Raw genomic sequence first — 23588 nt, forward strand, 5'->3', positions numbered from 1 at the left:
TATAGTTTGGTCTTTATATATATATAAGCATGGAAATATGTATACGAAAATTTTAACAGTAAGTTCTTTAAAAGATGATATTAGGAGTGCTTTTTATTTTTCTTTTTTGCTTATTCCTACATTCTAATTTTTCTGCAAGAGTACATGAGTTGCATTATAAAAATTTTGCAGTTTATGTTTTAGAAACATATGCATAATCAACTGAACTTTAGTGTTAATCCAGGCTATTTTTTTGAAGTTCTCTTTAATGTGTGTGGTGAACCATTTGTTAAGTCAAAGAATGTGTGATAGCATAGTAATATTAACTACTGACTTGTCCACATTATTTGAGTTGCTTCCATCACTCAGTTGGTTAAACATCTGCCTTCTGCTCAAGTCATGATCCCGGAGTGCTGGGATCAAGTCCGGCATCGAGGTCCCTGCTCAGCGGGGAGTCTGCTTCTCCCTCTCCCTCTGCCACTCCCACTTGTGCTGTCTCTCTCTCTCAAATAAATAAATAAAATCTTCAAAATAAAATAAAATAAAGCAATGCTATTAAAACGGGTACTTTACCCAATTAACAGTATTATTTATTGTGGAAACTAGAAAATGTTCCCTGGGTCACAAACATGAAAAATATTAAGGATAGAGGTTATAAAATATACTACATTTTGGAGGACTCAATTTTATTTTTTAAGGAAAATGGAACTTGTTGCAGTTCCATTAATATTTTTTTAATTAACTACCACATAACAGCAACATTATCACATTCAAATACCAAAAAGAAGCATTCTTAAATCATTGGAATTTACTGGTTTACATAAGAAAAAGCCAGGGAGAGAAAACACTATAAATTAGTAATGATTGTGTTTTCTTTTGTTGAGGTTATGGTGGCTCTATTTTCACCTTATTAAAACTTAGTATATTTCTAGGCATTCCCTAAAAAACTTAAAATACACATTTCTAAAATAATGTGAAAAATTATTAAAAAGTGTGATGTTTAGGGGCACCAGGGTGGCTCAGTCAGTTAAGCACCCCACTGTCTGCTTTAGCTCAGGTCATTTCTCAGGTCCCCGTGTTGGGCTCCATACTCAGTGGGGAGTCTGCTTGGGATTCTCTTTCCTCTCTCTCTGCCCCTCCTGCTTGTGCTTTCTCTCGGTCTCAAATAAATAAATAAATCTTAAAAAAAAAAAAAGTGTGATGTTCAATTTTGTATGTCAGTGTGACTGGGCTAAGAGATGACCAGATAGTTTGTAAAACATTCTTTCTGAGAGCACCTGGGTGGCTCGGTAGGTTAATCAGCTGCCTCTTGATTTCAGCTTTGGTCATGATCTCGTGGGTCATGAGATGGAGTCCCAAGTAGGGCTCCAAGCTCAGTGCAAAGTCTGCTTGAACCTCCCACCCTACTCCTCTCCCTTTCTCAAACGAATGAATGAATGAATGAATGAATGAATGAATGAATGAATAAAATCTTTTAAAAAACAAAACATTATTTCTGGCTTGTCTGTGAAGGTAAACCTGGAAGACATTCAAGATAAATATCAGACAAAGGATGAAAACTGTGCAAGAGAGGCATTAAAGAATACGACATACTCCCTGAATAAGGATATATTCATCATGACCAAGGAATATTGTAAGCTTGAGTAGAGGCAGAAAATAAAGCCAGATTAAATTAGACAAATTGGGGCCACACCTCTGTCGAATTAAAAGAATTGAAATCACATAGATTATGTTCTCTGACCATAATGGGACCAAACTGAAAGGCAACAATAGAGAGAACAGAAAAATCTCCAAGCAGTTGAAATTAAACAACACACTTCAAAGTAAACCATGGGTCAAAGAGGAAGTCATCAAGAAATTTTTTAAAAACATAGAACTGAATGGAAATGAAAACATAAAATATTAAAATTTGTGGAAAACTACTAAAGCAGGGTTGAGGGGCTATTTTCTGCATTTTTATTCAGATATAATTGGCATCTGAATATTGGCAACATTCAATATACTGTCTTGGCAACATTCAAATATGCGACACGGTAGTGTAAACTGTAGGCACCCTGCTGTACATTACATCCCTAGACTTGTTTAGTTTAGAACCGGAAGCTTGTCACTTTTAACCACCTTTAACCATTTCACCCATCCCCTGCTTCACACCTCTGGCAACCACCAATCTATTCTCTGTATCTATGAGCTCAATTGTATGGTTTTGTTTTTTGTTTTGTTTTGTTTTCAGATTCTACGTATTAGTGAGATCATAAGGTATCTGCCTTTCTCTGTCTGACTTATTTCACTTAGCATAATGCCCTCAAGGTCCATCCATGTTGTCACAAATGGCAGAATTTCCTTCTTTTTTACACTGAATATTATTCCAGTGTGTGTGTGCATTACATTTTCAATCCATTCATCCACCAAGGGATGAGAGGGACTCCTATAACATCAAATGCCTACATTTAAAAAAAAAAAAAAAAAGGAAAGGTCTCAAATCAAGAATCTAAGTTTCTATCTCAGGAAAGTAGAGGAGGAAAAGGAAAATTAACCCAAAGCAAACAGAATGAAGAAAATAACTAAGTTTGGAGCATAAATTAATTAAATGGAAAATGAGAAAAATAGAGAAAAACAAATGAAATTAAAAGCTGTTTCTTCAAAAACAATTAAAAGAATTAATAAATGTCTAGCAAAATTGACAAAGATAAAAATTGAAAAGATACAAATCACCAGTATCAGGAATGAAATGGAGAATATGTCACTATAAATTCTATTATTACTACAGATAATAAGGAAATGTTATGAACAACTTTATGTTCATAAAACTGAGGGCTACAGAGGCGAGGGGGGTGGGGGATTGGGCTAGGCCGGTGATGGGTAGTAAGGAGGGCAAGTATTGCATGGTGCGCTGGGTGCTATACGCAACTAATGAATCATGGAACATTACATCAAAAACCAGGGATGTACTGTATGGTGACTAACATAATATAATAAAAAAAATTATTATTAAAAAAAACTAATGATGTACTGTATGGGGACTAACATAACATAATAAAAAAATTTAAAAAAATAAATAAAATAAAATAAAATAAATTCGACTATTTAGAAGAAATGGACCAATTCCTCTATAACTCTTTTTAAAATTGAATTTTCTTAATTTTTATTTAAATTTTAGTTAGCTAACATGCAACACTATATTGGTTTCAGGAGTAGAATTCAGTGATTCATCACTTACATACAACACCCAGTGCTCAACACGACAAGTGCCCTCCTCATATCCATCATCCACCTAGCCCGGGAGGTGGGGAAAAAAAGAAAAGAAGAGAGAGAAACAAACCATAAGATAAATATCAGACAAAGGATGAAAACTGTGCAAGAGAGGCATTAAAGAATACGACATACTCCCTGAATAAGGATATATTCATCATGACCAAGGAATATTGTAAGCTTGAGTAGAGGCAGAAAATAAAGCCAGATTAAATTAGACAAATTGGGGCCACACCTCTGTCGAATTAAAAGAATTGAAATCACATAGATTATGTTCTCTGACCATAATGGGACCAAACTGAAAGGCAACAATAGAGAGAACAGAAAAATCTCCAAGCAGTTGAAATTAAACAACACACTTCAAAGTAAACCATGGGTCTTAACGATAGAGAAAATTTATTTTTTAATTAAAAATATTTTGAAAAAGAAATCTTCAGGCCCAGATGGTTTTACTGCAAAGTTATACCAACTTTAAAGAAGAATTAACACCAATGTTTACGCAATCCTTCCCAGAAAATAAAAAAAGAGAAAACACTTCCCAACTCATTATAAGGCCGGTTTTACCCTGAATCAAAGACAAATGAAGACAGTGGAGAAAAGAAGACTACAGACCAGTATCTCTTAAAATTCCTCAACAAAATACCAGCAAATTAAATCCAATAATGTATTTTAAAAATCATACACCACAACCAAGTAACATTTTCTCCCATGTATATACGGTTAGTTCAACATTCAATGATCATTCAATATCATTCATCAAATCAACAGGCTAAAGAAGAAAATCAAATAATCATATCAACTGAAGCAGGAAAAAGCATTTGGCAAAACTCAATATCCATCATGATAAAACTTTCAGCAACTTAGGAATGAATAGAGCTGAACAGCCTCCAATAAATAAATAATATCTACAAAAACTGACAACTAACATCATATCAATACTAAAAGACTGAATGCTTTCCCTGTAGGTCAGGAACATGGCAAAGATAGCCATTCTCACCAATTTTATTCACATCATACTTGAAGTTCCAGCCACTGTGATAAGACCAAAATAATAATAACAATAACAATAATATAATCCAGATGGGAAAAGAAGAAATAAAACTGTCCCTATTTGCAGATGGCATTACTGTATAGATGCAAAATCCCAAGGAATCTGCAAAAATATGTATACTCCTAGAATGAGTAAGTGAATTCAACAAAGTTTTAAACTACAAAATCAACACACAAAAACTAACCACATTTCTATATGCCAACAAAAAACATATGAAAACCAAAATTAAAGATACAATACCATTGAGATGCTAGAATAGTAGATTTCCACCCTCAAACCGCCATTGAAACACCAACTTTCATAGTCACCCATAGACAAAAATACCTTTGTGGGAGTTCAGGAATCCACCTGAAAGGTTCCAGCACCCTGTTGGAGCAAAAGAAAAAGAAAAACAATAAAGGCATTAGAGGGTAAGAAGAATAGTTTCACTTTAACTACATCATTCCTTCCCCAAGACAGTACAGCTCCGTGCCAAGAGAGACCCCCTCAGTTCACTATCTCTCCCACAAGAAAAGAGAGAGTTGAAGTCAACACCCAGTTTCCCCAGACTTGTAAGGACATTGCCCAAGAGGCCCACTTCTGCCTTGCCCCATACAGAACATAAGGAGATCAGCGTGGATGAATAGTCTGGGGACAGCTATGAGCACAGGAAAGGGAAAGGGGCTCTTAACTACAAATGCAACAATCTCAGCCAAAATTCCTACTAACTGGCTTGCAGTCTCCACCAACAGCCCATCCATGAACCCTGAAGGACACTTCACCTGTGGACTCCCCGAAAGTAGCTAGCTAGTGTGTGCCCCAGCATTTCACGAGTCCCCCCATAGCGAGGACCCTGCACTCTTCTGCAGAGAGTATGTATGAGCCTCCGCAGACGGCATACAGATATCAGCAGTCAACTAGATTCTCCTGGCATGGAAGAAGCTACACAATACTTCAGGCTACCACCCTAAGAAAAATAAATGGGAGACTCTTAGCACCCAGCCTGGCTTGGCAGGATCAAGAGAAGACACACAATCCTAAGGATTTCTTCTCAAGAGAGAACAAGAAAAACAGAGAAGACACATCCTTAGGAAAGGTCTTAAAGACCCTTAGAATCTCTGACCAGTCCGACTGGTGAAGATCTTTCTCTCCTGAAGCTAGTCAGCAAAGACTGGAGGAGGTGATTGCTTCTTCAAATATGAAGATAGAAACTCAAGGCTTAGGACAAATTAAATGAAAACACAACAAAGCAAAATGTATGGGATGCAGCAAGAATAGTTCTAGGAGGGAATTTTACAGCAATAAACCCCTACATCAAGAAAAAAAAATCTCAACCTAAATTTATACGTCAAAGAACTAGAAAAAGAACTAAGTCCGAAATTAGCAGAAATAATAATGATTAGAGCAAAAATTAATAAAATAAAGACCAGAAAAACTATTTAAAAAGATCAACAGAACTAAGAGTTTATTTTTTTGAAAAGATAAACAAAACTGACAAACCCTCAGGTACATTAAGAAAAAAAGAGAGGGGGGGAGCCTGGGTGGCACAGTGGTTAAGCGTCTGCCTTCAGCTCAGGGCGTGATCCCGGCGTTCTGGGATCGAGCCCCACATCAGGCTCCTCTGCTATGAGCCTGCTTCTTCCTCTCCCGCTCTTCCTGCTTGTGTTCCCTCTCTCGCTGGCTGTCTCTATCTCTGTCGAATAAATAAATAAAATCTTTAAAAAAAAGAGAGAGAGAGAGAACTCAATTATGAAATCAGAAATGAAAAAGGAACCTACAAAATAAGAGGAAAAAGAGGATCTATTACAACTGATGCCACAGAAATACAAAGGGTAATAAATAGTTATATGCCAACAAATTGGATAACCTACAGGAAATAGATAAATTCCTAGAAACATTCAACCTACCAAGACTGAATCATGAAGAAATAGAAAATGTGAACAGACCAATGATGAGTAAGGAGGTTGAATCAGTAATCAAAAACTTCCCAACAAAGAAAAGCCCAGGATCAGATAGCTTTACTGGTGAATTCTACCAAACATTTATAGAATACCAATCCTCAAACTCCTCCAAAAAATTGAAGAGAAGGGAACACTTCCAAACTCATTTACAAGCCCAACATTATTCTGATACCAAAACCACATAAGGACATTATAAGAAAAAAGAGGAACAGGCCGATATCCCTGATGAAGATAGATACGAAAACGCCTCAGCAAAATACTAGCAAACTGAATTCAACAGCACATTAAAAGTATGATACACTACGATGAAGTGGAATCTATTCCTGGGATGCAAGGATGTTCCAACATATGCAAATCAATAAATGTGACACACCACATGAACAGAATGAAGGATAAAAATCATGACCATCTCAATAGACGCAGATGCAGAAAAAGCGTTTGACAAAATTCAACATGATTTTTTAAAAACTCTCAATGAACTACATATAGATGGAATGTATCTCTGTGCCATGTATGTTAGGCACAGGTATCATCGCTCAACAGTGAAAAGCTGAGAGTTTTTCCTCTAAGATCAAGAAAAAGACAAGGTGCACACTCTAACAACTTCTAATCAACATAGTACTAGAAATCCTCACCAGAACAATCAGGCAGGAAAAAGAATAAAAGGCTTCCAAATCAGAAAGGAAGAGGTAAAATGGTCTGTTTGCAGATGACATGATATTATAGATAGAAAATTCTAAAGACTCCACCAAAAAAAAAAAAAAACTGATAAAAATAATAAATGGATTCAGTAAAGTTTCAGGATACAAAATCAACATACGAAATCCAGTTGCATTTCTGTATGCTAATAGTGAACATCCAGAAAATTAAGAAAAAAGTACTATTTACAGTTGCATCAAAAGGAATTAACTACTTAATAATAAATTTAACTAAGGAGATAAAAGACCTATACACTAAAACCCATTAAACACTGATAAAAAAAAAAAAAAACAGAAGAAGACACAAATAAATGGAAAGATAACCCATCTTCATGGATTGGAACAATTAATATTTTAAAATATCCATACTACACAAAGCAATCTACAGAGTCAGTGCAATCCCAATCAAAATTCCAATGGCATTTTTCACAGAAATAGAAAAAGCAATTCTAAAATTCATATGGAACCATAAAAAAACTATAAAGAGCCAAAGCAATCTTGAGCAAGAACAATGCTGGAGGCATTGCAATTGTTTCAAATTATATTATAAAGCTATAGTAATCAAACAGTATGGTACTGATATAAAAACAAACACATATACCAATGGAACAGAATAGAGACCCTAGAAATAAACCCATACATATACAGTCAACTATTTTCCACAAAGATGCCAAGAATCCAAATTGAGAAAAGAACTTCAGTGACTGGTATTGGGAAAACTGGATATCCAGATGCAAAAGAATGAACTTGGATCTTTATCTTACATAATACACAAAATCAACTCAATGTGGATTAAAGATTTAAATGTAAGACTTGAAACCACAAGTTCCTAGAAGAAAGTATAGGGAAAAATCTCCTTGATATTGGTCTTAGCAATGATTTTTTAGATATGATACCAAAAACACAGTCAACAAATGCAAAAATTAATAAATTGGATTACATCAAACTAAAGGGCTTCTGTACAGCAAAGGAAACCATCAAAACAATGAAAAAGCAGTCTATGCAATGGGAGAAAATATTTGCAAACCATATAGCTGATGAAAGGTTAGTATTCAAAATATATAAGGTGGGGCGCCTGGGTGGCACAGCGGTTAAGCGTCTGCCTTCGGCTCAGGGCGTGATCCCGGCGTTGTGGGATCGAGCCCCACATCAGGCTCTTCCACTGTGAGCCTGCTTCTTCCTCTCCCACTCCCCCTGCTTATGTTCCCTCTCTCGCTGGCTGTCTCTATCTCTGTCGAATAAATAAATAAAATCTTAAAAAAAAAAAATCAAAATATATAAGGAACTCATACAGTCAATAGCAAGAAAAGAATCAACTTAAGTAACAAAGGGGCAATGGACTTGAATAGACATGTCTCTAAAGAAGACACACACAGAGGCACCTGGGTGACTCAGTCAGTTGAGCATCTGCCTTCAGGTCAGGTCATAATCTCCAGGTCCTTGGATGGAGCCCTGAAACAGGCTCCCTGCTCAGCAGGGCATCTATTTCTCCCTCTCCCACTGCCCCTCCCCCTCAACGCTCCTGATTTTCTCTCTCTCTCTCTCTCAAATAAATAGAAAATAAAATCTTTAAAAAAGAAAAGAAGACACACATATACACACAAAGCACAAAAGAAGACACACAAACAGCCAACAGGTGTGTGAAAAGGTTTTCAACATCACTAATCAACCGAAAAATGCAAATCAAAACCACAATGAGATATTGCTTCACACCTGTTAAGATGGATAGCATTTTAAAAAGCAACAGATAACTAGTGTAGGCAACATTGTGAAGAGAACCATGGTACAGTGTTGGTCGGAATATAAATTGGTATAGCCATTATGAAAACTATATTGAGGCTCCAAATAAAATTTAAAAAAGAACCATGTGATCCAGCAATCCCACTTCTAGATACTTACCCAAAGAAATTAAAACCAGGATCTTGAAGAGATGGCTATACTCCCATATTTGTTACAACATTATTCACAATAGCCAAGATGTGGAATAACCTAAATGTTCATAAGTGGAGGAATTGATAAAGAAAATGTAGTATAAACATACAATGGAATGTTATTCAACCTTAAAAAGGAAGGAAATCCTACCATTTGCGACAACATGAATGGACATCATGCTATGTGAAATAAACCAGATACAGAAAGACAAACACTGTGTGCTCTCACTTATATGTGGAATCTAGAGTAGTCAAACTCATAGATTCAGAATATAAAATGGTGATTGCAAATGGCTGGGGTAGAGGAAATGGGGAGGTGATGGCCAAAGGATACAAAGTTTCAGTCATGCAGATAAATAATTTCTATATATCCACCATTCAGCATAGTGCCTTTAGCTAACAATCCTGTCCTATCTACCTAAAATTTGCTAAGAGTGTAGATATTCTGTTAAGTGTTTTTACACACACACACACACACACACACACACACACAAATAATAATAAAGGGGACAAGAGAACACTATGGGAGGAAATTGATATGCCTATGACCTTGATGGTGGTGATGGTTTCATGGGTGTATACTTATACCCAAACTCATCAAGTTGTATACATTAAATATGCACCACTTTTAAATGTCAACCATACCACAAAAAAATGGTTTAAAAAAATACAATTTACAATCATTCCCAAGAAAAAAAAATACTTAGGTAAACTTAGAGCATGCATAAGATCCATGCAGAATATTACAAAATGCTTGTCTAAAAGAAAAAGAAGACGTAAATAAATGGAAAGACATACTGTGTTCATGGATTGGAAGATAGAATACATTAAAGCTGACAATTCTCCCTAAACTGGTCTATAAATTTTAATGAAATTCCTATCAAAATCTTATTCAGGATTTCTTTGTAGACATAAACAACTTATTCCAAATTTTATATGGAAAGACACAGAATCTAGAATAGTTAAAACAGTCTTGACAAAAAGGAGAAATAAAGTAGGAAAAATTACTCTAGTCATTATTAAGGCCTACTGTAGTACAGTAGTAGTCAAAACAGGGTGGTACTGGTGAGGAACAGACACACAGATCAATAGACCAGAAGAGTGAATCAGAAACAGACCCACACAAATATGCCCAACTGAGTTTTCACAAAAGTGAAAAAGCAGTTCAGTGGAATAGCCTTTTCACCAAATGATGCTGGAGCAATTGTATATCCGTATGCAAAGAAAAAAAATTATTCCACCTAAATTTCACACCTTATACAAAATTTAACTCAAAATGGATCACAGGTAAGTAAAAAACATAAAACTGTAAGAACTTTCAGGGAAAAAACATGGGAGAAAATCTTAGGGATCTAGGTCTAGGCAGAGTTCCTAGAGTTGACATCAAAGCTCAGTCCATAAAAGAGGAAAAAATAAGTTGGACTTTGTCAAAATTTAAAATTTGCTCTGCAAAAGACCATGTGAAAAAAGATGGAAAGACAAGCTACAGACTGGGAGAAAAAATATCTGCAACCACATGTTTAACAAAAGACTGCTATCTAGAGTATGAAGAACTCTCAAAACTCAACAGTAAAAATAACAATCCAATTCAAAATTGGCAAAAGACAGGAAGAGATATTTCACTAAAAAGGATATACAGATGGCACATAAGCACAAAAAACATGTCTAACATCAATAGCCATGAAGGAAATACAAATTAAGACCATGATGAGATACTCAATACCCACCTCTTAGAACAGCTAAAAATACAAAATAGTGACAACACCAAATGCTGACAAAAACGAGAAAAACTGAATCACTCATACATTGTTGGTAGGAATATAAATGGAACATCCTCTCTGGAAAACAGTCTGGCAGTTCCTTATAGAACTAGAAATACAACTACCATAGGACCCAGAAATTGAACTCTTGTGCATTTATCCCAGACAAATAAAAATTTATATTTACACAAAAACTCATACATGATTGTTCATAGAAACTTTATCAGTAATAGCCAAAAACTGAAATATCCCACATGTCCTTCAACGATTGATTGGTTCAACAAACTTTGGTATATCCACACCATGCAATATCATTCAAGCAATAAACAGGAATGGACTACTGATTCATACAACAATCTCAAGGGAATTATGCTAAGTCAAAAAAGCAATCCCAAAAGGTTATATACTGTATGATGCCATTTATCTAACATTGTTTAGATGACAAAGCATAGAAATAGAGAAGAGGTAATCAGTTGCTAGGAGTTATAGAAAGGGATGTAGGAAGGAGGGAAGGAAGTAGGTGTGATTGTAAAAGGGCAAAAAAAGGGATCTTAGAGGTAATGAAACTGTAATGCATCTTGACTGTATTGATGTCAACTTCCTTGTTGTGATATTGCATTATAATTTTGCAATTTGTTACTACTGAGTGAAACTGAATCAATGTTACACAGGATTTCTCAGTATAGTTTCTTACAACTGCATACGAATGTGTAATTATCTCAAAATCAAAAATGTGTGTATATGTTCATATACAGCTATTTAAAAAGAATACATTAGTGCTATATCTATTGACCTGAAAAATATACAATATATTACTATTAATAGTAATATATATAATAATATATATTATATATGATATATAATATACTAATAGTAATATAGTAATATATTAATAATATATTCTATAATAATAATGTATATTAATATATTAGTATACTATATAGTTTATATAGTATACTATATATATAGTATACTATATATAGTATACTAATATACTATGAAAAATATACAATATATTACTATTAATAGTAATATATATAATAATATATATTATATATGATATATAATAATATACTAATAGTAATATAGTAATATATTAATAATATATTCTATAATAATAATGTATATTAATATATTAGTATACTATATAGTATATAGTATATACTAATATACTATATACTTCATATATACTAGTATTATATAGTATATAGTATATTAATATATACCATATATAGTATATATTAATATATTAGTATACTATATAGTATATAGTATATACTAATATACTATATATATACTATATATACTAATATATACTATATACTATATAATACTATATATTAGTATATATACATATGTAGTATATATATGCTTATATATATACTACATACTATATATATACTTATATATATATATATTACATACTATATATACTAATATATTATTAGTATATTACTATTAGTAGCACCTAAGGGTAGTACTTGATAAAAGTAAATGCTCCAATAAATATTTGTCAAAATGAACGAAAGGAAATTTCATAAAATATACTACTTGATCTCAAAATTACAAAAATTAAAAACTAAAAATCTAAGTGTTTGTATAAGTACGTATGAACATGGAGAAAAGTATAAAAGTATGCAAGATGTTAACAAAAATTACTTAGGAGTAGAGCAGGGGTTGGAAAGAGGACAAGATGAAGAGAGATTATTAAATCTTTTCTTTATATGTCTTTATAATTCTGGTTACAGTAAGCACCTGTGAAATTTGAGGATTTAGGAAAGAGACAATTTTGAAAAGATATTTTAAAAATATTTTTAGAGTTTTGGAAAAAGGCAAACAACCCAATACAATGAAAGTCAAAGAATATGAATGTATGACTGTAGGATGCTTTTAGCACACGGATATTCAGTTTGCAGTTTGCAAAATGAGGCAAATGCAGCTCTTATCTGCAGGAAGTGGTGGCGAGACCCCAAGGTGAGAAGAAAGCCAGAGGTCAGTGATGACAGACCAAGCACAAGCAGCACTGGGAACGAGGAAGAGAACTCTGTGACAACATATTCCCCAGACTCAAGAGACAATCCATACCTAGGCTCCCTAGACCCCCAGACGATTGTAAGGCGTTGCTCCCTCTACACAGAAAGGGAGAGGGATGGGCTAAGAACACAAACACAAAGTGACTCTCAAATACAGAAAGTGGCACTAGCATGGTTCATGTTGCAGAGCAGGCAGATTTGAGTGGTGTGAACACTGAGATAGAACTGACATTTGCAATGAATCCTCAGCCCAGGTCAGTGACACACTTAGAGTGTAGCAACTTCTACGGGGTGTTCTACACGCTTTCAGTGCACAAGGGAAGGAAGACAAGAAGCAATGCTGGCCAGGGATTTAGGAACATTGAGTGTTGTCTTTAGGGAAGCTGGAGGGCACAGCTGCAGGTCTTTGGGGAAAGAACTATGTGACATTAAATTCACAATGGAACTACAGAGGAGGGGCAGAAATAGCATCATGCACAGAAGCTGTAATGAAGAGAAAGAAGGCACTGATTTGGGTAGATGCAAGAATATTCAAGTAAACTTAGAGGTTAGGAGAAAAGCTATCTTATTTACCTACAGATTTTAGGCAAAGCAAGGTGGCTGATCCTTTGACCTAAACTAGTGCATTGGTCTAGGGAAGGAAGGAGAAATGCAGCCTAAGGAAGAAATGAAATTACCTATGATAATAAAATGGAAGCCAACCTGACTTAGTTTTATGAAGCCAACGTAACGCTGATACTGTGTAGTCATTAAAAGAATCCGTTTTGGACTCACACTGACCTGGATTCAAATCCAGACTCATTTGAAGTTTTGTGATCAGAAGTCAACTATCCGTGTCTCAGTTAGCTTATTTGCAAAATGGAAATAATGATAGTACCTACCTCAAAGGGATTATATTGAGTGAGATGATACATGTAGAGTGCCCAGTCCAGTGCCTGACTCACGGTAAGTGTTCAATAAGTCACAACTTGGGAGATAATACCAAAAGTTGGCAAGGGTGTAGAATAACTAGAAGTCTCGTACAATGTTTTGGGGAGTCCAAAATGGTACAACTATTTTGGAAAAGCGTTTGTTAGTTTCTTATAAAGTTAAACATACACTTACCACATGATATACCAATACCATTCCTAAGTATTTACCCAAGAGAAATGAAAATATTTCTACACAAAGATTTGTATGTGAATGTTCACTAAAGCTTTATTAATAATAGTTTAAAAATGAAGACAACTGAAATGTTCGTCAGAGGAATAATGGATAAATAATTGTGGAATATTCATACAATGGAACACTATTCATCTAAAAAAGGAATGAGCTAATGATACCTGCAACAAAATGGATGACTCCCAAAAACATGTTTAGTTACAGAAACCATACCAAAAAATAGCACATACTACATAATTCCATTTATATAAAATTCTAGAAAACGTAACACTAAATTATAAGACCAGAAAATATACCATTAGCTGCCTAGGCTGGGGCTGGGTATAGGGAATTAACTGCAAAGAGTAGCAAGGGAACATTTTGGGATGATAAAAATGTTATATTTCTTGATTGGGATGGTGCTTATATGAGTGTAAACATGTGTCTAAACTCATCAAATTATACACTTAATAAGGGTGCATTTACCCCAATAAATAGATTGTTAAAACTATAAGAAACCGAGAATAAATTTTCAAAAGATGTGCACTATCATCATGGAGAAATCTTTACATTTTATTGAATAAAATACAAGGAGACTTGAATAAATGATAAGATATAACATATTATGAATGGAAAGATTCCATATTGGAAAGATATTAATGATCCTAAATTAATCTATAAACTAAATTCATTCCCAACTAAGATCCCATAGGATTTTTCATGGAACTTTGCAGTTATTCTAATAATCATGTAAAAGAATAAAGGCACAAAAATAGCCAAGATGTTTCTGGAAACACACACAGAGAAAAATAAGAAAGAGTGACTTGTCTGCCAGATACTAAGATAATTACAGTGATTAATATTGGTGAGGAATTAGCAAATAACATTAATGTAATAAAGACATAGCCTAGATCAAATCTATTATATATAGGAATTTAGTATATAATAATTGTATATCATTGCAGAAAAGTACTGAAAGAACCAAGTTTCCTTGTAAGAAAAACAAATAAATAAATCTAGATTCTGGTCTCATATCATACACACAAAAATAAATTTCAGATGGATTAAAAGGATTAAACAAAAAATATCTAAACACGATAAAGTGTATAATAATATCTTTACAATCTCAGGGTAGGAAAGAACTTATTAAATAATACACAAAAGTATATGGCATATATGTGCTTTTTATTAAAATTCAAAGTTTCTGTAAGACAAGTGACACCATAAACAAAATTAAGATAGTTAACAGACCAGAAGGTTGTATTTCCAATGTAAAACAAAGGATTAGTATCTAGAATATACAGAGAAAGTGTACCAAAAAAAAATATATGGGGGGAAGACAACTGAACAGAAAAATGGGCAAAAGCAATGATCGGACAATTTATAGAAGAAGAAACATAAATGACCAATAAATATATTAAAATATAAATTAAAATAATGAGCTAATATTTCTAATTAACCAGATTCACAAAAAGGTAAGAATCTGATAATATAAAGTGTTGTCAAGGATGTTAAAAAACAGGATCTTTCATAAACTGCTAGTGGGAATACAAGTTGGACCAACTATTTTGAAGAACAATTTGACAATATCTGCTAAAGATGAAAATATGCATATCTCATGACCCAGAAATTCCACTTCTAGATGTATAGTCTAGAGAAATTTTTATACATGTGAAAAAGGACGCATGTACAAAAATATTAAATATCAGTATACATAGCAAAATAGCCAGAAACAATAAGTCCACCATTAAATAAATAAATAAGATTTGGCATAATCCGATGCTATAAAACCATATGGAAATGTAAAGGAATGATAAAGATCTGTATATCTGCATAAACAGAACTCAAAATAGAATTTCCTGTATACAATAAGAGATAATTTATGTTAATGTTTAAAAGCACCAACTAGCAAAATCATTAAAAACTGAATTAGAAAGATACACCAAATTCATGATAATTACAGTCTCTAAGGTGAGAATGAAACACTATAGGAAATAAAAGCAACTTTAATTTTATCTTTAACTTTTATTGCCTTGATTAAAAAGGAACTGAAAGCAAGTGGGACAAAATGGTAATAATGATCAGTTCTGGATGTCTTGATAACATGTGCATTTGTTATTCTTTGTACTTCTATATATATTACCCACTTCTCAAATAAAAGTATGACCAAAAAAGTAAACATAATGAAGTATACCGGAAACAGGGGTATCAGTTGTGAGACTGCTGCAATATTAGGTTGTGGGGTACAGAGTGGGACATACACCAGTGGGGATGAAAGGCAACAGATACACGAGCTCTTAAGGAAGTGGGCCTTGGTGGCTATGTGAATGTAATGATAAGAGAGGCTGTTTCCCCATTCATAGTACTGTGTTTGGCATGTAATGAGTTCTTAATAATGTTTGCTGGATTCTGTGGATGACATTAGTACTTTCCCGGGTTGTAAGAGTTTCAACCATGCAATGTGAGCTTAGAGGAAGGGAGGTAAAGGTGGGAAAAGATAAAGGCACTACCTATTACCTCAGAACAGAACTTTAGGGAATTAATTTCTCGAAAGATGGCCCCAAAAAACACAGTCAGTTCCGAAGTCCCCTTCTAAATGCTAGAGAACCTTTAGAGGGAACTACTCATCTTCTGCAAGGAAAGACTTTGGAAGACTATCCCACCACTGGTCTCCTCAGCCAATATTGGTCAAGACATTTAGCCGAAAAATGCCTCTTCCATGCCTCACATTGAAGGAAAAGAATGACTGGACAAGTTAAAGCATGGGGTAGGGGTTGTTCAGCATCATAACCCAATTCTTCTGTCTTACAGTGTCACCTGGGAGACAAGCACAGGAACTGTGACCTCAGCATGCAAGAGAACACTGGAGTCACCACTATCTGTGGTCAAAGATAGAGTCAATCTGAAGGACTGACCCAATGCAGAGGAAGGGAAAATGGATAAGGACAGCAGACAATATTATAGGAGAATTGATAAAAACTAGATCTGAGCTATTCCATACCCCTACCAGAACCTATCTTCTACCAGATCCTATTATAATAGGGAGAACAGTTCCCCTCACAAGTTTACAACCTCAGTGCCAAAATATCCACTATATCCTAGGTATTGGGGTCTCCCAGTACCTCCAGGGCTTTATGGATTATTAAAGCTGTTTTCATGGAAGCACTGGATGGAGGAGAGAAGTGAAGCTAGAAGACCTAGAAAACAGAGTGGTGTGGTGGTTTCATGTCGTCCACATCTCCACAGGATAATGGAGTGCCACCTGATCTTACCTTGGGCTTATGGAGTCTCTCCATCCCTCCAGAAACTGAGGGAAAGTGAAGCCTGGGCTATTGTGGTACTAGTGGTCAGAGAGGGGTCTCATACTCACCTGGGAATTGAGACTTGGCCAACTGAGAGTTTGCCTTAAGAGGTTTCTCGAAGAGGATCTAGTGTTGAGTGGCACCACAAGGACCCAAGATTTTCTGATCTGTAATCTATTGTATAAACGAGTAATTTACTGCTACATGTTGTTGCTCACTGGCCATTATAAGCAGAAAATCAGAATAGGCCTACATGGACACAAGCTGATCTGTGGAAACCCTATTCTATAGCAAATGTTGGTGGTAGCTACATTAGTCAAAGAAGTGAGAAATTCAGGGTCAACTCCCAAAGCCCTCTTATCCTATTTCCCATGCCAGTCAAGAAGCAACTGAGAGGTCCAATGAGCTTCCCTCCTCCTCCCTCTCTACCTTCGCCCCCCCTACAGGGCTGGCATACAGCCCCACAAGGTCACAGGTGTAATGTCAGATCCACTCTTCCAATGGCCAATGACTCAGGGAAAGACCAGCCAGGTGACCCCAAATGTGTTCAGAAAGCTTCTGTAATGTTGGACTGGGGCCTAGGAGACCAACAAAGGAACTTTTCTAGAGATAAAGTCAATGATATTTCCCAATACATTCTGAATTAAGAGATAGTGAGCAACACAGAATACAGAAGATTTGCGGGAACTAAATGACTTTAATTGTGCTGGGCTTAAAGGATCTGATTTATCTTATGAACAATCTTTCCTACAGTTGGTGCCCAGAACAGGCATATGTCAGCCAAAAGTCCCATTAGTGTTCTCTTGAGGCTGTCTGAATGTTATGGCACTCAAGGGCATTTTTTCCCAATCATCCCCTTCACGACTCTCCACCCACTGCCCCCAGCTCCCAAGTGCTCCTCTCCTTCTTCAGCAATCCCAGGACAACCTCAACTTCTCTTACCAGGTACAGATACTTTTGGCCCAAATATCCTAGAAAACTCCTATTCAGCAGAAATGTTTAAAGCAGTGGCTAAGAGCAAGAATGCTAACTGCTATTTACTAACTATGTGACCTTGGACAAGTTTGTGCCTTAGTTCTTTATCTGTAAAATGGGAGATATCATTGTACTTACTGCAAACGTGTGTAGTAGGAATAGGACTTAGAGCAGTACCTGCACATAGGAAACTCCATAGGACTGTAGCCATTACTACAATTCAGAGAATTCCCTGACTCTGAATTGGAAAAGGGAAAGGCTCCTTTCTCTGTACTCCCACCATATCGGTACTAACTTGAATTAATGCAATTACTTACGTAGCCTTCCAGTAATTGTTTGCATCACTGTGTCCACTAGACAGTGAGCTCCTTGAGGGCAGCAGGGTCTTGTTATTGCCATTTGTATCCACACCATATGATACAGGGCCAGGTACAATAGAGATTCAATCAGATCATTATAAAGTTGGTTTCGAAAAGTAAATTTGTTCCAACCAATTGACACATTGGGGAACTGAGTATAACGTGAGTTTCATGTTCTCTTATGTGTGATTCCCTCTGCCCAAAACTAGGCGAATGCACAAAACTGCATTCAAAACTGCTAAACCCAGCAGCAAAGGAAAATTCAACACGCATACACCTGAAACATCTATCACCACTTAGGTTATGAACCACATCATCATATCTGGTGTTACAATATTCCACCCAACTTCAGGTTACAGTAGTCCCCTGCTATCTGCAAGTTATACATTCCAAGACCCCAGTGGATGACTGAAACCTCGGATAGCACTGAACCCTAAATATACAGGCGTACCGCAGAGATCCTGCCGATTCAGTTCCAGACCACTGCAATAAAGCAACTATAGCAATAAAGCAAATCAAATGAATTTTTGTTTCCCGGTGCATATGAAGGTTATGTTTACACAATACTGTAGCCTATTAAGTGTGCAATAGCATTATGTCTAAAAAAAAAACATTCGAGTACCTTAATTTAAAAACTTTTTTGCTGGGGCGCCTGGGTGGCTCAGTCAGGTAAGCATCTGACTCTTGATTTTGGCTCAGGTCATGATCTCGGGGTCACAAGATGGAGCCCGCATGTGAGGCTCTGTGCCCAGCAGGGAGTCTGCTTGAGATTCTCTCCCTCTCCCTCCGTCCCTCCCCCAGCTCGAGCTCTCTCTCTCTAAAATAAACAAATAAATAAATCTTTGAAAACCTTATTGCTAAAAAATGCTAACCGTCATCTGAGCTTTCGGTGAGTTGTAATCACTGATCACAGAGCACCATAACAGACAGAATGAAAGTTTGAAATACCGCGAGATTTACCCAAGTGCGACGCAGACACGAAGCCAACACGTGCTGTTGGGAAAAGGGCACTGATGGGCCGCTAAAAGCAGGGTTGCCACAAATCTTCAATTTGTAAAGAACACTTTATCTGTGACGCGCAATCCGGAGACACGCCATCAAAGGAGGCACGCCTGTACTGTGTCTTCCTATACCTACAGGCCCAGGGTACGGGTACGGTGTAATTTATAAATTAGGCATAGCAAGAGACTAACAGTAACTGATAATAAGAACAATTGTGTAATAAAAGTTATGTGAATGTGGTCTCTCTCTCTCAAAATATCTTACTGCTTTGTACTCACCCTTCTTCCTGTGATGATGGGAGAGGATAAAATGCCTACGTGAGGGACGCGAAGTGAGGGGAATGACGCAGCATTGTGACGTAGCGTTACGCTACAATTGACCTTCTGATGATTCGTCAAAGAGGATCACCTGCTCCCCGACAGTGGTTGAGAGCAGCGGGCAATTGAAACTGCAGAAACGAAACCACAGACAGGGGGGACTACCGTAGTCTCCCCTTCTACCGCTTCTCAATTATTCACCAGCTGCCGCTAGCGCTTCCACGAGGAAAACGCCAGGGCTTTTTCAAGGTAATGTGTCGTATTTATTGCTGTATTTATGCACTTTCTAACCAGTTAACATGCGTAAAATGGTGCCACCATTTTTATTAGGGTCCTATCCTTTTTTTAAATGTGTCACTGACAAAGTTTTTGAATGTTGTACCCTAATGCCACCTTTCCCGCAAGCCCCGTTTTTTATTACATTACCTTGCATAGTGTGGTGAATTTTAGGATATGTGTCGTTAGAGCAGAATCATACCCGGTGGGCTCACAGTTGATGGTGAATAACTTTCTTTCTCACCTGCATGGATACCTAAGCCTCCTGAAACTGTAGGAGCCGCTGTTAGTCAGCAAATGCTGTTTGGGCCAGCAGTAGTGTCACACAATTAAAAGCAATAAGCATTTATTCATAGACAACTACATGCCAGGTACTGTGATGAGCAGTGGAGATGCTGGCTAATAAGCACTGCTGGAGGGGGGGGAGAGAGAGAGGGAGAGAGGGAGAGAGAATTACAATAGAGGGGGACAATGCTATTCAAGCGTATAGCAGGGTCTTCTCTCCAGACTTCAGGGAGTCAGCAAAGACCTCCCAGAGGAAGTGTTCCTCTTTCCCAGATCTCTCCACTCCCATAAATCAGTCTCTTTCCTTGTCCACATCTCTGCCTCCTTACTGTACGTCTGAGTTACCATACTATCACACCAGGCAAGGAGGCAGCACAGGGAAGAGTTAATGTGGCACAGGTGGGAGGGGCAAGGGCCTTGAGGGAAGCAGGTGGAACAGCCTCATAAAGGGCCCCACAGGCATTGGTCAAGGTGAAGAGAAGCTGCCAACACAGTGCTCGGGATCTTTCTCCAGTCAAGTCTTCTGCTGGTTCTTTCCTCCTTGTTCATTTATTCGTTTAATGTTTATTAATCTTCTGCTGTGAGCTAGTTCTGGGTGGAATCTGTTCTACTCACCCTGCCTCCTCCAACATCAGAGATGCTTCTTCCACGTATGGCTGCTACTCTGGGTTGCCTACCATCTCCTCCCCCTCTGGCAACTCCACTCCCTCTGGCACCCCAGGAATAAGACTTTAGTGGGACCCCTTTCTGGATCATGAAGAAGGGAGACGGGGAAGTTCCCTTTTTTGCTACCATCTCTCTCTGTTCCTTCCCAGGCCCAACTTCAACTCTGCAGCCAGCGTTCAAGTTCACTCCTTCAGCATCAAGTTAAGAATGTAAGCAGCCCAAACACCCAGCAGGTTTTCTCCTGTCACATCAGGCTTCCAGCTTCACTGCAGATCCAATCTTCTTCCTCCTGTTTCTCCTTTTCTCTCTACTCGTCTTCTCCAAGGGTTGATGCCCAGAATGTTAAAGCTGGACAACGCTACAATCATTGTGTCCACCCCCAGTGTGGAGCTGAGGAAGCTGAGGCCCAGGAGCTCTGCCTAAGGATATACAGTCAAGGACGGTGCAGCCTGGGGCGTGATCCCCCTCCAGCTCTGGCTTTCTCCCCACCTTACAGACACTGAGACAGACTCTACTTTGGATCCTGAGGAAGAAAACCATTCAATTCAGCCTCAACTCTCAGGTGACCTCCAGCTATAGCAGCCACTGCAACAGGGAGGCCTTCCTTTCTCAGTACCAGTGTCTCCCCACTTCTCTCCCTTACAACACTCATGGGCTGTCAGGCACAAAGGATTCTCCCATCCAAGCTGGTCTAGTGACCTTGATTATCCACCCAAAACCCCAACCAAAGGTTACAACCCTGTGATCCCCCAACCCAGCACTACCCCTACACATACCCCATGGATGGGTCTGTGCCACTGTGACACCCTCCAAAATCTCTCCTTCTGTCTCTCCCCTATCAGGAGCCATACCCCATGCCCCCTAAAGCTTTGCCCCCCACAGGATGGCAGGAGGTCTACATCCCAACTCCACCTTCTCACGCCCAAACTTCTTCATACTGACTGGCATTCCAGGGCTAGCTGGTGCCCAGGCCTGGCTGACACTGGTCTTTGGGCCCATGTATCTGCTGGCCCTGCTGGGCAATGGAACACTGCTGGCATTGGTGCAGATCGATTCCACACTGCAGCAGCCCATGTTTCTACTCCTGGCCACACTGGCAGCCACAGACCTGGGCTTAGCTACCTCTATAGCCCCGGGGCTGCTTGCTGTGCTGTGGCTTGGGCCCCGGCCTGTGCTATACGGTGCCTGCCTGGCCCAGATGTTCTTTGTTCATGCACTGACTGCTGTGGAATCTGGTGTGCTGTTGGCCATGGCCTGTGATCGTGCTGTGGCAGTAGGGCGTCCGCTGCATTACCCTCTCCTAGTCACCAAAGCCCGTGTAGGCTATACAGCACTGGCACTGGCACTGAAAGCTGTGGCTATTGTTGTGCCTTTCCCTCTGCTTGTGGCGCGATTTGAGCACTTCCGAGCCAAGACCATCAACCATGCCTATTGTGCACACATGGCAGTGGTAGAGCTGGTGGTGGGCAACACGCGGGCCAACAATTTGTACGGGCTGGCCCTTTCACTGGCTGTGTCAGGTATAGATATCCTGGGCATCACTGCCTCTTACGGGCTCATTGCCCACGCTGTACTGCGGCTGCCCACCCGGGAGGCCCGGGCCAAGGCCTTTGGCACATGTAGTTCCCACATCTGTGTCATTCTGGCCTTCTATATACCTGGTCTCTTCTCCTACCTCACACACCGCTTTGGTCGTCACACCGTCCCAAAGCCTGTGCACATTCTTCTCTCGAACATCTATTTGCTGCTGCCACCTGCCCTCAACCCACTCATCTATGGGGTCCGCACCAAGCAAATCAGGGCCCGGCTCCTGGGAACCTTCACATTCAGAAAAAGCCAGTTCTAATGGGCAGAAAACAATGGAGCCTGCCGGAGGAGGTGAGGGGACATACAGAAGAGTGTAGGGCCTGGAGGTGTAGATTATGTCATCTTTTTCCCACTGTCTACACATGATTGTGATAACCACTCAACAAATATTTGCTGTGAAGTCTCAACTATGTATTATCACTAACATCTGTAGGCTTTGGCCTATCCACGTATCTTGCTCGGGAGGCAGGAGGCAGGGGGCTACATGTTACCATGCAGGAAAATAAGATCAGGAATTACCATGGCTCATAATACACAAGATTTAACTTAAAGAAAACTCTCCTCCCCACCCCCTTCCATCATATTAACCTAAGTCTCCCCATGTTTCCACACAAAAGCTCCTCTACAGATGCTAGAGGAGGTCTAAGAAGAGTGACCCTGCCTCAGGAGGCAAGTGTTTGGGTACTTGTCTGGGATCACAGCCCTCTCCACTTCTGGAGCCAGATCCTATTTTCAGCCTGTCCTTAGGGAAAGAGTTACAGGCTTATTCCCCACATTCTGAGAATCTGGATAATGTGCCCAGACTGGGGTCCCAAATTTGGCCAGCACACTGATCTTTGCCATTCCCAGCCAAAGAATCCTCTTGGTCCCATGTGTAATTACTATTTCCCCTACCCCCATTCTCCTGTCAATATCTCAAGAATTACTAGAACTTCTCTTCCTGGGCGTACAGCCGTAGGCGTCAGAGGTCCAACTGAAAGAAATGATTTCCCAGGAAATCATAACCACTTCACCTGCTTGCCTGAGGTCCAGTCACTC

At 38.2% G+C, this 23588-nt stretch overlaps 1 protein-coding gene across 1 annotated transcript; it reads left to right on the forward strand.

Annotated features, from left to right (window-relative positions):
* The first annotated feature begins 19565 nt into the window (after positions 1–19565).
* LOC113245826 (olfactory receptor 52W1) lies at positions 19566–23439 on the forward strand. The gene has a single exon (XM_048217468.2). It carries the CDS (start codon positions 21847–21849, stop codon positions 22807–22809), a length of 963 nt encoding a protein of 320 aa, XP_048073425.1. The 5' UTR covers positions 19566–21846; the 3' UTR covers positions 22810–23439.
* Positions 23440–23588: the final 149 nt, after the last annotated feature.

This window comes from Ursus arctos, unplaced genomic scaffold, assembly GCF_023065955.2.
Source record: "Ursus arctos isolate Adak ecotype North America unplaced genomic scaffold, UrsArc2.0 scaffold_22, whole genome shotgun sequence".
Taxonomy (NCBI): Eukaryota; Metazoa; Chordata; class Mammalia; order Carnivora; family Ursidae; genus Ursus; species Ursus arctos.